General features: G+C 47.7%; 1 protein-coding gene across 1 annotated transcript in view; it reads left to right on the top strand.

Annotated features, from left to right (window-relative positions):
• The window catches only part of Ndufa10 (NADH:ubiquinone oxidoreductase subunit A10), a 35,607-nt gene extending 24,069 nt beyond the window's left edge, over positions 1-11,538 (top strand). Inside the window, exon 10 of the mRNA XM_051190810.1 lies at positions 10,574-11,538. Coding sequence (XP_051046767.1) covers positions 10,574-10,642 — 69 coding nt within the window. The 3' untranslated portion in view covers positions 10,643-11,538. The remainder of the gene's footprint in view (positions 1-10,573) is intronic.
• The last annotated feature ends 1,521 nt before the right edge of the window (positions 11,539-13,059 follow it).

Genomic DNA, 13,059 nt, shown 5'->3' with positions numbered 1-13,059 from the left:
ACTGTAATGATCATTAAGATTGGGACACTCCACTTGAAGTGGCGTTCTCAAGAACAAGATACCACAAGATCCAGCTGTACCTAGCGTCTAGATAGAGAGGATTTACATGCTGCTGCTAACCATATACCAACTGAGGGACATCAGTGAGCCCAGAGACCCAGGGTAGATGAGAGGTTGCATCTGATTGATGGCTTTGTCTCCTGTCCTTGCATTTGAATTTCCTTGATATTTAAGAACTTGATACTTCAGAACATTTGGAGACTACAGGTTGCTTAGTTGTTGAATATCCTATAGTCTGGTTTGTTGGCTGTTTCCTCATGAGTAGATTCAGGCCATAGTTTTTTTGTGACAGGAATATCAAAGAACTCATTGCAACTTCCTAGGCAGGATGTGACTTGTTACAGCTTACATTTCCTTTGATCGTTTGACTAGCTATGATATAACTCTTTCATTCTTTATGATCAGGATTCATTGGGGGAATTTGGAACTGCAAGACTGTCAGATTTTTGTGTCAGAGTTGTGGCATCCATTGATGTTCTTTCCTACTTAGCTATCACTGTGATAGTTTCCTAATATAGCTCTTTTCTGTCTGTGACTCCTTCTGTCTTCAGTGTTGCTGTGGGGAGATATTCTCCCTGTATACACGATTCACTTGTGTGTTTATCTGTGTGTGTTGAAAATCATGAGTTCTTGCCTTCAGGTCCCCACTGCCTCTACAGGGCTGTGCGGCCACTGTTCAGCCCTCCGCCCATCTGCCCTGTTGCTCTTCTAGGACTAATACTGTGAGCAGCCCTGTCTGCTCATCTGCTGGCCTATTATAGTGACCATGGTTTCCTCCAAACCCCACTAGTGTCTGTCACCCCCACTTTCAGGGAGTCACAAGCCACATTCAGCTTCACAGAAAGCTTTAGGTCAAGCTTGGAAGGAAGGGAGACTCTTAGCTTGAGGAATAATTTGCATGGGGCAGAGAATTCTGAACCACCAGCTTGATTTCTTTCAGCCGGTCCAGACTTTTAGCATCTTAGGGTTCTGGCTCTGTGTTCTGAAGAGCAGCTTACTGTTTCTGTAGAATGGCTCTTGTTTCTCTATGGGGTCTGTTTTTTGTCTGGTTCCTGATGTGGTCTTGAGCTTTGCCAAGGGTGTGTGTGCCTGGGGGCGGGGCCGTGTGCCTTTGTCCTCACTTGCCTGTGACTGTGAAGCCCGTGTCCCTTTAGCTGGTCTCCACAGTCAGCGCCGGTTCTCTGCTCCCCGCCCTGCTCTCACACTGTGCCGGGTGCTAGGGCTTCTGCTGTCTTCTTACGGCTTTTCTCAATATGCTTCGATGTTCGCTGCCATCTTCCAAGCTATTGAAGGGCCGACTTTCCAGCTCTTTCATCTGCTGTTCTTATTAGTGAGCTTTCCGTTTTAATCATTGTCCTTTTGTTGTTTGTAGAGTTTACACTTTCATTTCAACTTTGCAAAATATTTTTGCTATACAATTTTTTGAAACAGTCCCAAGTAAAGTAATGTGATGACTGCAGTGTCTGTCTTGGGATCTGCTAGAGTGCCAGGCCCCTGCTGCTGTGTGTGTGACCCTTTTGTCTCTGAAGCCTGGCGGTGCTTCCTGTGTTTTGTCTCGTGACTTCTCTCCCTACGCCTGGTACTTGTCCTTTTTGTTTGTATTTGATTGAGAATGTAAAGGTAGTTTTGGACTTTGACAGTGCTGCTCACCCACATGGAGATGCACTGCATGGTCGCCTGGTCAGCAGTAAAGTGAAGACCACGCTGATGGCTGGCTGTGTGTGGTCCCATGAGGTCTGTTGTGTTTACAGCTTGTCCGGCCTGAGAGAGCAGGTTTAGCAGGGGCGCTCCCTGCAGGTTTCATCCCTACCGTATGCACAGCTGCTAGAATCTCTGTTCAGTACCTTATTGCTGCTGCTGCTGCTGCTGCTCATGAGAGTTGAGGAGACCCCAGGAGGCTGATGTGCTGACTGTGAGCCACTTTGCTCTTTGTCTTGGCACCTTAAAACACAGCCCCTGCCTTTCTAGATCCCTGTGAGTGGAGGATTTTATGCACCATCTGCCTCTGCTTGTATGGGAGGGCAGAGTAGGTCTAAGTCAGCTAGTTGTCCAAAAGCTAAACATAGGTAGGTGATTGTGTGATGATCTTGACACCATCACTGTCCTTGTGTTTTTATGAATTTCTGTGTTCTGATAATCTGCTGGGTGGTGTCTTGTCAACTTGATACCAGCTTTGGCGAGAGGGAAACTAATTGAAAAAAGTTCCTACCAAATTGGTCTTGGGGCAAGCCTTGTGAGCATTTTCTTAATTGATGGTAATGTAGAAAGGCCCAGTTCACTGTGGGTGGTACTACCCCTGGGCAGGTGGTCTTGGATGGTGTAAGAAGTAGGCTCATTGAGCCACGTGGAGCAAGCCAGGAAGTAGCATCCCTCCATTCCATGTGCCTCAGCCTCGGCCCTAGATTGACCAACTACAAACTGTAAGCTGAAATAAACTTTTTGCTCCCCAAGTTGCTTTTGGTCATGGTGTTTTATCACAACAGCAATAAGACAAATAGTGAATATCAAAAAGAGTCTATGAAATGCAGATTTAATTAAATATTAGATGTTGATGACTTTAAGCAAATGATTGAAGAAATCTATTTCTTTCTGAGTATTTTTAAAAATAAATTTAATTTTTTAAATTTATCTCATATGTATGATGGCTATGATGTCACCAGCTTTCAGGTCATGTGAGGCACGGACACTGGGTGTCAGCTGAAGTGCCATCCAGGTCTCCTCAGCATTTCACCCTGTCCTTCTGTGCCAGGACCCATCCAGACTGCACGGCATAGACTGCAGTGCTGCAGGCTTCTCAGCTTGTTCCTAGTCACAGTCTGAGGGGCCTGCAGTGCAGTCTCGGGTGCACATCGGTGAGGTGGTAAAGGTCAGAGGGAATGAGCGAGCAGCATGGCCCTGTCTTGACCTTAACCTTGAGTGCCCTGTGTCTTCCCAGAAGGTCTGTGTATCCTCAGGCTTCTTTGGTGACTGGGAACTGTGTGACCATTTAGAGGAGTGTTGGCTTTGTCTTTTAAAGAAACTAAGTTGCTTTTATTAGAAAAGGGTTGAAATGAAGCATGGTAATAAGTAATAATGACTTTCTTCTTAGAAACAGAACTTTCTTTACTATTAAAGACAGCAACAATTATCACAAAGTTTCCCTCTGGAAATTTCATTATGGGTGAGTCAGAGATGAATGCATGAAGGCCCCTTTGTTCATTTCCTACCTAGCTATTGACAGCGTGGGAATCTGGCTTTCATGAAGGTATTTTTCTGGCAGCAGAGCTCTTCTTGCGGCCACAGTGCTCAAACCTCACACAACTGACTGCAGTGTCAAGACACTTCAGGAGGAGGAGCGAGGCTGGTGAGAGAGAGCAAACTGGCTGCGTGTAAGGAGCTAATTCGGGAGCTGTGCACCTTGTACTGCGGGAAGGTCAGGGAGGTGCAGTCGGACTTTTCTTCGGGCCACCAGCTCACAACTAGCAACATGGAGACTTATTAATTAAGAAAGCTCAGCCTATAGCTTAGGCTTGTCACAGCTAGCTCCTATAACTTAAATTAACCACTTATATTAATCTGCACTCTATCAAGTGGCGTTACCTCTCTTTCATCTTGCACCTCCTGTGTCCTCCCTGTGTCTCCTGGAATCTTCCTGTGCCTGTATTTCCTCCTCCTCCTCCTTTCCCTCACCTGAAATCCCACCTGTATGTCTTGCCTAGTTATTGACCATTCAGCTTTTTATTACAGCAATCTCAGCAATACACCTTCACACAGTGTATAAATAACCCACAATAAGAATGCTGCTTTGATGAGTGCTCCGGGTCTCGGGTGAACCTTGAGAAAAAGTGTCAGCAGGGTGTGGGAACTGGCTAGCCAGTATTCTATTCATTTGTTACTTGTTTTGTTCATTTTGTTATCAAAGACGAAGACTTTTTGTGAATTGATAGGCAAAGAATAAGTAGAGAGGAGGCAGGGAGAAGAAGTTCAAGAGATTGGTGCAGAGGACTAGGGCAGGGTCCAGGCCCACTACACAAGAGGCCCAGCTCACCGGGGCCATGCTGGGACTGCCCCTGCTCATTTCAGAAGACTTCCTTGCTTGTTTTGTAGCTGCAACAAAACACTTGACAAAAACAGCGTTAGGGAAGACTTATTTTCCTGTGAGTTTCCTGGGCGGCCGTCCATCCTGCTAAGGAAGATGTAGGGAGCAGCAACTAATACAACAGTTAAGAAACTGAGGAAGGAGCCACACTTCCAAGGGCTTTCCCCATGGGGGTCACTTTTTTTTTTCACAGGGCCCCAGCTCCTACTTTTCATAACCTCCCAAAACCTTGTCCTACTGTGTATCTTCCCAGGGTCAGTCTACTCATGGCTAATCTCAGAAAACAGGCATGCCCAGAAGTGTGCTTTGCTGTCTTGTAGGTCATTCCCAATTCAGATTCGTTATCACAAGTCTGTCCTCTTTAATTTGCACCCAGTGATAGCCCTAAACATACAGTCTAACCAGGCCTCCCATCTGCTCGTGTGGTGACAGTACTTCATCCACTCAATTCAGTCTGATTCCACAGGTCTGGCTGCGGAGAGCTGGAGATTATGTCTGCGTGTGTGGCTTCTGCATACAGAGCAGCTTGTCCCTGGCAAAGTCTTTGACATCTCTGTCAGCAGCTGCCTCAGAGGGACCTCATCAAGTGATGTGGGTCTCATGATGGTATCTGTGGGACAGTGGGTTTGGAACTATCACAATTGGGTAGACACCTGAAGAGAGTAAATTCCAGAATCGGTCAACAGGGACAGTAGCCCCTCCCTGATCTATGGTTGACTGTTGCAGGCCTACTGTTATACATGTGCAGTGCAGGCAACCATAGCTGTGATGAGATGGTGTTTTTGGTGGCTGTGTCATGCCCTAAAGATAGTCTTTTTAGCCCTTTTTCCCTTCTTCCCACTTTTACATACTTCTGTTCCCTCTTCCATGATATTGTCTAACTAAGCCTTAGGGAAGGTTATCTAGAAGGATGAGCACTCAGCCATCGCTTATTCTTAGCACCTGAGTAGCTATGACTGCATTCACTGTCACTCACAGAGACAATTCTCTGATTGAATCAAGTAGCATTTATCTTTGCGTATAATCTTCAGTATTTAGAAGGCAGTTTGGTGTCATGTCAGTGGTAATTTCCTAAGACAATGGTTCCCAACCATGAGTTTGGGAGCCAAGGTTTATAGTATCAGACATGAATTGTCTCCTGTAGAGCAGGCCCCAAATCCAATCCAAGAGTTGTTAGTTACCCATAATAGTAATGCTGCTATTGCACTTGTGGACGCATCTTTTCTCACAGGTTGGCTTTATATTTTGTAGGGTTCACACCTGGGTAAGACCACTATACCTTTTCTCACCCTTAAGTCAACATAGCACCTCCCAGCACTGGGAAAGCTACCTGGCAGGAAAGAGACAATTGGCTGGGTTCCAGCTTGTTTTCTCTGTATCTTGCAACCAAGGCATGTGGTGTCATATCATTTAGTTCTGGTGGGTATCTGTTGTGGAATATTCCTTTACACTATATGAAGATGTGTCACTGTGATTGGCTTAATAAAGAGCTGAATGACTGATAGCTAGACAGGAGGTGTGGGCCGGACTTCTGAACAGAGAGAACTCTGGGAAGAAGAAAGGCTAAGTTGCCAACCAGACACAGAGGAGGCAAGATTGGCCTTTATAGAGTAAAAGTAACCAGTGTGCATAAAAGAATAAATATTTTAAAATAGGAGTTAATTTAAGTTTTAAGAACTAGTTAGGAACAAGCGTAAGTTGAGGCCACAGTTTCATAATTAATAAGAAGTCTCCATGTGGTTATTTGGAAGCTGGCAGGCAGGACAGAGAAAGACTGGCTGCAGGTGACCATGAAGAATGCTGAGAACCTATTTTGGAGCCTCCGTGACCAATAGCTTATAAGGAGAGATTTTGCATTCAGCACTAGGATTTTTATTTAGGCAGCCTATGGAATAGTAGAAAATATCTGGCAACTGTACATCTGACAGGACTAACAGATTGTACAAAGAACTAAAAATCCGCAAACTTCAAGAAAGGATTCTTAAAATAAGAAATATTAATGGCTAATAACTGCTTTAGAAAGTATTCAACATAATTTAGCCATCAGGGCAATGCAAACTGAGACAGCTTTGAAATTCCGTCTCAGCCTGGTCAGAATGGCTGTTATCCAGAAGTCAGATGATAGCAGATGCTGTTGGGCTTATGGGGAGAGAAGAGCTCTTATTCACTGTTGGTGGGAGTGTGGACTCGTATATCACTATGGCAATCCGTTTGGAGGTTCCACAAAAGCAACACATGGACTTACCATGTGACCCAGCTATACCACCCTGGGCACAGACCCAAAGGACATTATATCCTCCTACAGAGACCCTGGCCCATCAGTGCTCATTGCTGCTCTTTTCACAATAGGCAGGAAGTGAGTCAGCCAGAATGTCTTGTCAACAGTTGAATGGCTAAAAACAATGTGTATACAAAAGGGGATTTTATTCAGCTGTACAGAAAAATGAAATTTGCAGGTACATGGATAAAACTACAAGATCTCGTGTGTGTGTGTGTGTGTGTGTGTGTGTGTGTGTGTGTGTGTGTGTGTGTGTGTCTCCCAAATGAGATAACCCAGGGCCAGAAGGCATATGCCACGTGTTCTCTTTCATGTGCAGATCCAGCTTAGACCCTTTTAGATCTGTGTGCTTAACTTAGAGCATATGTAGAAGAAGCCATCAGGGGACACCTTAAGTGAAGGTGTCTGGTCGAACATAGGTGGTAGGAAAGTAGAAAGGGGTACTGCTGGGTGTGGGTTGGTTTCAGCCAGGATAGGGAAGGCAAGGGTGTGAGATGGGAGAGTTAACAAAAACAATGCCTTTATGGAAAAAGAAAATCAAGACCTTCAGTTTTGTAAGTCAATTAGGAAACAAATTTTAAAATGAAGAGAGGGGCCTCTCCGGCATGGCTATAATGGTGCTTTTAGAAACCATTGTAAACTGTTGGTTGCCATTTAGGATTTGGAAATGGCTTTTACTTCTGTCTCCTTACTGAACTTGTCATTTTGGGTGCGTTCCATACTTTGGTTTGGAGCCTGGTTTTGCCTGACTAACTTAAACAGTTTTTATAGTACGGATCTGATAGTGACAAATTATTTTTGCTGGCTAGCTAAAAAATTACTAAAACTCAATGTAAGAGGTGTTTTCACTTGATACAAGACTCTAGCTTGACCATACAACACTTGGGAGGTTCTCTGTGCCTTGTGTCTGTCGTTTCTGATGGGAAGTCTAGTCAGCTCTTGTCTTTGGTCCTAGTGCCCCTGGACTCTTTGAGGATTGTGTACAGTCCTTTAGTGCTTGCTTTTAGGGTTTTGTTGTGATTTACCTCTGTGTGGTTGTCTTTATAGCTTGCGGGGTGTGCTATCTGCACCTTTCAAAGCATTTGGAAAAGGGTTAGCCATTGTTCTTAGGGGTTTGGGGCATCTACCTCTATGTGGCACTGTTCCTTTGCACCCAGCCATTGAAAGTGAGGGTGTAGCCTGCCATGAACAGGAGAGTGAATCCAAGGACAGGTCCTTCATAGCTCCACAGCAGCAGCCCGCCATAGCACACTTGCTTGACCCCCCACACCCATCCAATCAAATTGTACTTCAGGAATCTTAATTTTAAACTTGGACTTTTGCCTTTCTGTTTTCCAGTTCTCCCTTCTTTTTCTGTCATCTGTCATTTTGTTCCCAGAACATAGCGAGCATTTTCCTACCAGATGCTTTAAAGGCTCTGTTCACCAATCCAGCGTCTTCGTCATTTCTGAGTCAGCCTGATTTTCCCTCTGGTTGAGGGTCACATTTTCCACTTGCACGTGTCTGGAAGTGCATCACTGGCTGCCATGCACTGTGAGTTTTATGGTTTGGAATGCTAGATTTTGTTCTATTCTGAGACAAGTGTTAGCAGTTTTCTGGCTGCAGTGCAGTGACTTACACATCAGCCTTGATCCTGTTAGCACTGGGTTCCAGTTTTCCTGTCCTCCAGTGTAGCCTGTCTTTGGAGGCCGGTGTGGCCTGAGATCTCTGTTGTGCTCTTGTGTGTGAGGAGAGGTCAGTGGAAACCTATCTGACCCACTGCGTGCAGTGAGCATCCCTGGTTCATCCTGCTCATGGCTCCTGGAGGCTTTGTCCAGTCTCGTCATCTGTCCTGCCTGAATATTATCTTCACGAAGACCAGTGGCCCTGTGACAAATTCTGGAGCTCTTTCTCTGCCTAGCCGCTAAGTCCCTCCCTCAGCTGCAAACACTTTGGCCTGTTCAGGTCAGGTAGGACTCAGCTTTGCAGTTTCTAAATGCTTCTCCTTGGAGGGAAAAGACTGGACGCAGCAGTTCCTGTTGGGGAGCCGCTGTTACTTGATGGCAGTTAGTTTGGTGGGTCTCAATTGTCAGGTCCCAGTACTGGAACCCACGGCCTGCAGGCCACTCTGTTACAAGTCAGCCCAGGTCCAGCATATGGGGTGGGGGGGCTTTTCTGTACTGGCTGCTTTGAGACTGAGGTGTCCGCTCAGCTGACTGTGGTGTGTAGAGGGAGGCACCTTTTACAACTTTCAGGGCCCCATTTCTTCTTGTTATTTAAATCCAAAACTCAGTGGCTTCACTTGGGATACACAACATGACACCTGCCATTGCCTTCCAAGCTCCCAACTGGATCTTGGTGAAGCCACCATAGCCACCTTGTGCACAAGTGCATGAGGGTGGTGCCTTGTTTGCAAGGACAGTCAGTGGGCTGGCTTGAAGGGCAGCCAGTGTGCTCATCCTGGCTGGTGGGGGATCCTAGGAGACCAAGGGCATGGTTAGATTTTTAAGGAGAGGAGGTGCTGAGTCAGCTCCCATGCCTCAGCCTCAGCACAGTAATCCAGACCAGCTTCCCTACTGTCAAGTTAGGCCCATGCAGGGAGCGTTGCCTACACCTGCTCTTCAGGCTGTTTTGCTTCAGCAAGCAGTTCTGTTTCTGGGAGTTTATCCTAAGCACATACAAAGGGGAAGCATTATAGGGAGGAGTGGGGGCTGGAAACAGCAGGGCTTGGCAGTATAGGTCGACTCCAGCTGGAGTGAGTAAACTCAGGCCAGGGACTCGGGCTCAGCACCCCCTCCAGAGTTGGGAACAAGTACAGATTCTTGCCCTGTGTGGTCAAGGCAAGTGACTTACTTTTTTTGAAAATAAATACCTGAGCATCTGTAACCTTCCAGAGATGCAGAAGAGAGCCCTGTCCTTCTGTCTCCAACTGCCCAGGGCCCTCCCCAGAGGCAGCTGTGCCTTGGGCTTCATTTGCAACCTTCTGAGGATCTGAATGGCTGGTTTAGATTCAGCATGGGCCAGCCTGCAGACCAATGGTTAGATACTGGGAACGTAGGGGTGCTTTATGTAGTATATTCAAGTGCTGTGCCTTCTCCCCAGAACCTGAGAGTGTCCCTCACTGGATTGTATAAGCCAATTAAATGACCTTGAAGAATTCGAGAGTGGATTTTGTGAAACAGTTAGTCAACATTGGTGAGGCCCAGCAGGCTTGGTGGTTTTCAGCTGGTTTTTAACTTGCTCTGGTTTAAAATTCAGGACAATGGTGGTTGAAAACCTCTGGGCTTGCCAGCTGACTGGCCACTAATGTAATGCAGACCCACTCAGATAGTCCTCTAAAGGGTGTTTTGTTCTCAGACATAATTGTGGGGATTGGTCCAACAGGTGAGAAGAATCGGCCTTCTCTTCGGCTGGATGACAGTTGGAGGAGCTTGTGTCTCAGTGGCTGTGAGGCTGCTAGCTTTGGGGAAGGGGACGGGTTGCTTCCAGCTGCTCTGACTGTGTGGAGTGTCCTCCTGTTGTCATCCTAGGCAGGTCCCTATCATGCCCTTTGCCAGTCTGTGGTTCTTTCTGAGCCCTATGGTTCTTGTCTGTGACATCCAGCTGTCCAGCTGGGGAAGGCCAGAGCCACTGGCAGAGGGCCCTGGGTCTTGATCCGTTCAGCTCCTGCTGACAGCACAGAGGTCTCTCCCACAGCTCCCTTGCCTCCAAAGTAGTCTTGCCCGTCCCTTCGGGCCTGGACATTCCAGCGGTTTCCGGAGGCCCATGCTCTGTCCTTTACCTGCCTGGACTTCCTCAGGCCTAGGTTAAGTTCACCCTCTCCCCTTATGCACTCTTCCACACCAGGTCCCTGGAGACCATGGCCTTTTGGTGATATCATCGCCAACAGCTCTGGAAGCTGTTCACCACTCACAGTGGGCAGGCAGGGCTTCAGAAGAAGGCACTTCCAAGGCCCAGTTCTGACTGCTGTTTCTTGTCCCTCCGTCCTTATTGATGTCAGTGAGAATGTAGGGTTTCTCTCATCGGTTCTCTGTCCAGGACAGGGCAAGGCTGCTGCATGGCAATGGGTCCCTGCTCTCGGGTGCCCCCCTGGTTACCGGATGGGCAGTACCTGACCAGCTCTGGGGGTTGAGAAGATGGTCTTTACTCACCAGTGTTTTAATGCCTTCCTCCCACAGCTGCCAGGCCGCAAGTACAACCCTGGGTACAATGCCGAGGTGGGTGACAAGTGGATCTGGCTGAAGTGAATTGTCCCTTCTACCCAGCTGTGTCACAGCCATGAATATGTCTGCTCTGCCCAACTCTGTGAACTCCGGAGCTTTGCAAGTCAACAGGAAAAAGGCAATGATCAAGAAATTGCCCAAAGAAATGGTGTAACAACAGTCAAAAATAGTCTAACAAAAACAGTCTGCCCTGCCCTGTGCCTAGTCAGCTAATGAAAGTTTCAAATTCCATTGAAAAGGTTCTGGAACCTTCCATTTTTATTTTGGAATCATCTGGGGAAAAAAACAAAACAAAGCTGGTCTGCTCTGAAAGAGCAGCTCCCACTGGATGCCCACATCCCCATGCCCTTCGGTCTTCTCCACTGCAAGAAATAAAGATGGCTCTGTGGCTCCTCCTCCTGTGTCTGCACCGCACACACATGCACGCTCACACACACACACACACACACACACACACACACACACACACACACACACACCCCTGGTGGTGATGCTGAGCCTTCCATCCCTTCCCTGCAGTTCAGGCCATTCATACACAATGTTGAAGCGGGTTTTTTGGAGCATTTGTTCTTCTTGTAACAGTGCACATTAGAGCAGAAAGGGAAAGAAGAACCTCCACACACTGGCAGAGTGCTGTCCTCTAGAGCAGGCTCACTTGATGAGCGTGGGACGTGGGTATGGACACAAGGTCTGATGCCGTTACCAAAAGTCAGGGTGCCAGTCCCAAGTGAAGACTTTTGTCATTCACCTATATTGGAACCTAAGGGGAAGAGTCCTTATAAGCTAGTGTCAATTGGTGTTGCTGTTTGGAAGTCCCTCTGTAAGTTGTCCTAAGTTGTGAGTTTGTACTGAGCCCCTGCTGTGGCTGCTCCTAGTACATGTGATTTACATTTAACTTAATTAAAAGTGAATGAAAATTAGCAGTCGGTTTCCTAGTAGCACTGGGCTCTGTCAGGCACGAACAGCACATGGGGATGAATGGTCAGCATTAGACAGTACAGAATACTTTCATCTTCCAGAACAGTCTGCCTGGCCTTACTGCTGTTGCCACCTCCCTGCCTTTCCCCCTCTCTTCCTCCTCCTTTTGAAATGGGCCAGCCCTGGATTGTTGTGGAGCCCACCGAGGAGGGGCTTAGAGAGAAAGCCTTTATCTTGGCTATATTCCCTGCCCATGCCTAGGAGGAGCTACTGCTCCTGAAGCCCCGCACACGGATACAGTGTTCTCAGCAGTGGGTGCCCAGAGACCTCAGCCATGTTGGCTAGCACATGCTTGTCTCTTCCCTGGTGGCTCTACTCCCTGGGTGTAGTGTGACGCTTGTGATTCGCACTGCTACGGAAGTCCATCTTCCCATTTCCTGTGTTCACTCTGTGTTGGGCAAGGGAAGATGAGTCCATTTTGGCAGTTTCCTCCAGGGTGGAGCCCTGCAGGGGACTAGTGGGTGCTCTAGTGCATTACCTCATTACTTTCACCAGAAATGCTTACTGCCTTTAAAATAGGGTGAGATAAAAGCGTGTGCTTTGGATAGCTCACACTGGCAGCCTCAGCACTTTGAGGGTCAGGAATTAAGCATAGTCACAACACTGGTTCTGTGCGTTTTCTGTTAAGAGGAAGTTCTTTCGGACTTAACGGTCTCATGGTCATTGTCCCCCCCTCGTCATTTCAGCAGAGCAAGGCTCAGTGGGTGGCGGCTGGCATGCTCCCCAGGCATCAGCCTGCCAACTGCAACCCACCATACAGCCATGGAGCCATGGCACATAGCCGCCTCACCAGGCACACACCAGTTACACACAAAGGGCGGTGTAACTACATGGCCACTTGCAGGATGCAGGATACTGGACCTGCGGTCAGGCCACATTGATTTAAGTGTGGGGTTATGCAGTGCAAAAGAAATGAACACCTTCTTGCTTTACATGAGCCCCTCCCTCTTCTAAAGCCTGTTGGCTCCTAATTGCTTGGGCACATCCTGTGTTCCCATGACCAGAGAGGACTTCTGCCTTGGCTGTTGGGAAGCAGGGTGTGCTGGTGCCGGAGAGACAGGCCCACTCTGGGGCAGCTCTGCAAGGCTAAGTGCTGCTGGGCGATGGGCAGGACGGGACTGCTCTCAACCCCTACATGCAGGCTTTGAAAGGAGACGGCTCAGAGCGGGAGGGAGAGCCTGAGTTACCTGGGCTACATCCATATAAATAAAGCAGCACTGAGGGCCCTGCTGCTCCCACGACCCCCAGGCTGCAGCCTCAGGTCCTTTCATCCTGTGGGCTTTTTAGAGGGAAGGAAGCAAGTCCAAGACTCGGCCAGAGAGTTTGAGGGAAAGTGACTGTCTCAGCCGCATGGCCCTGGGCTCCTTCCCATTTTCTCTGGAACGCTCATCTGACACCCTAGGACCAGAGACCTCCACTATAGGCTCAGTGGCACGGGATCTTTGAGGCAGGGTGTCATCGGC

The sequence above is a fragment of the Phodopus roborovskii genome, unplaced genomic scaffold (genome assembly GCF_943737965.1).
Source record: "Phodopus roborovskii unplaced genomic scaffold, PHOROB, whole genome shotgun sequence".
In the NCBI taxonomy this organism is placed as follows: Eukaryota; Metazoa; Chordata; class Mammalia; order Rodentia; family Cricetidae; genus Phodopus; species Phodopus roborovskii.
Note: the sequence above shows the minus strand (reverse complement) of the source record. Positions and strands in the feature narration are given on the sequence as shown.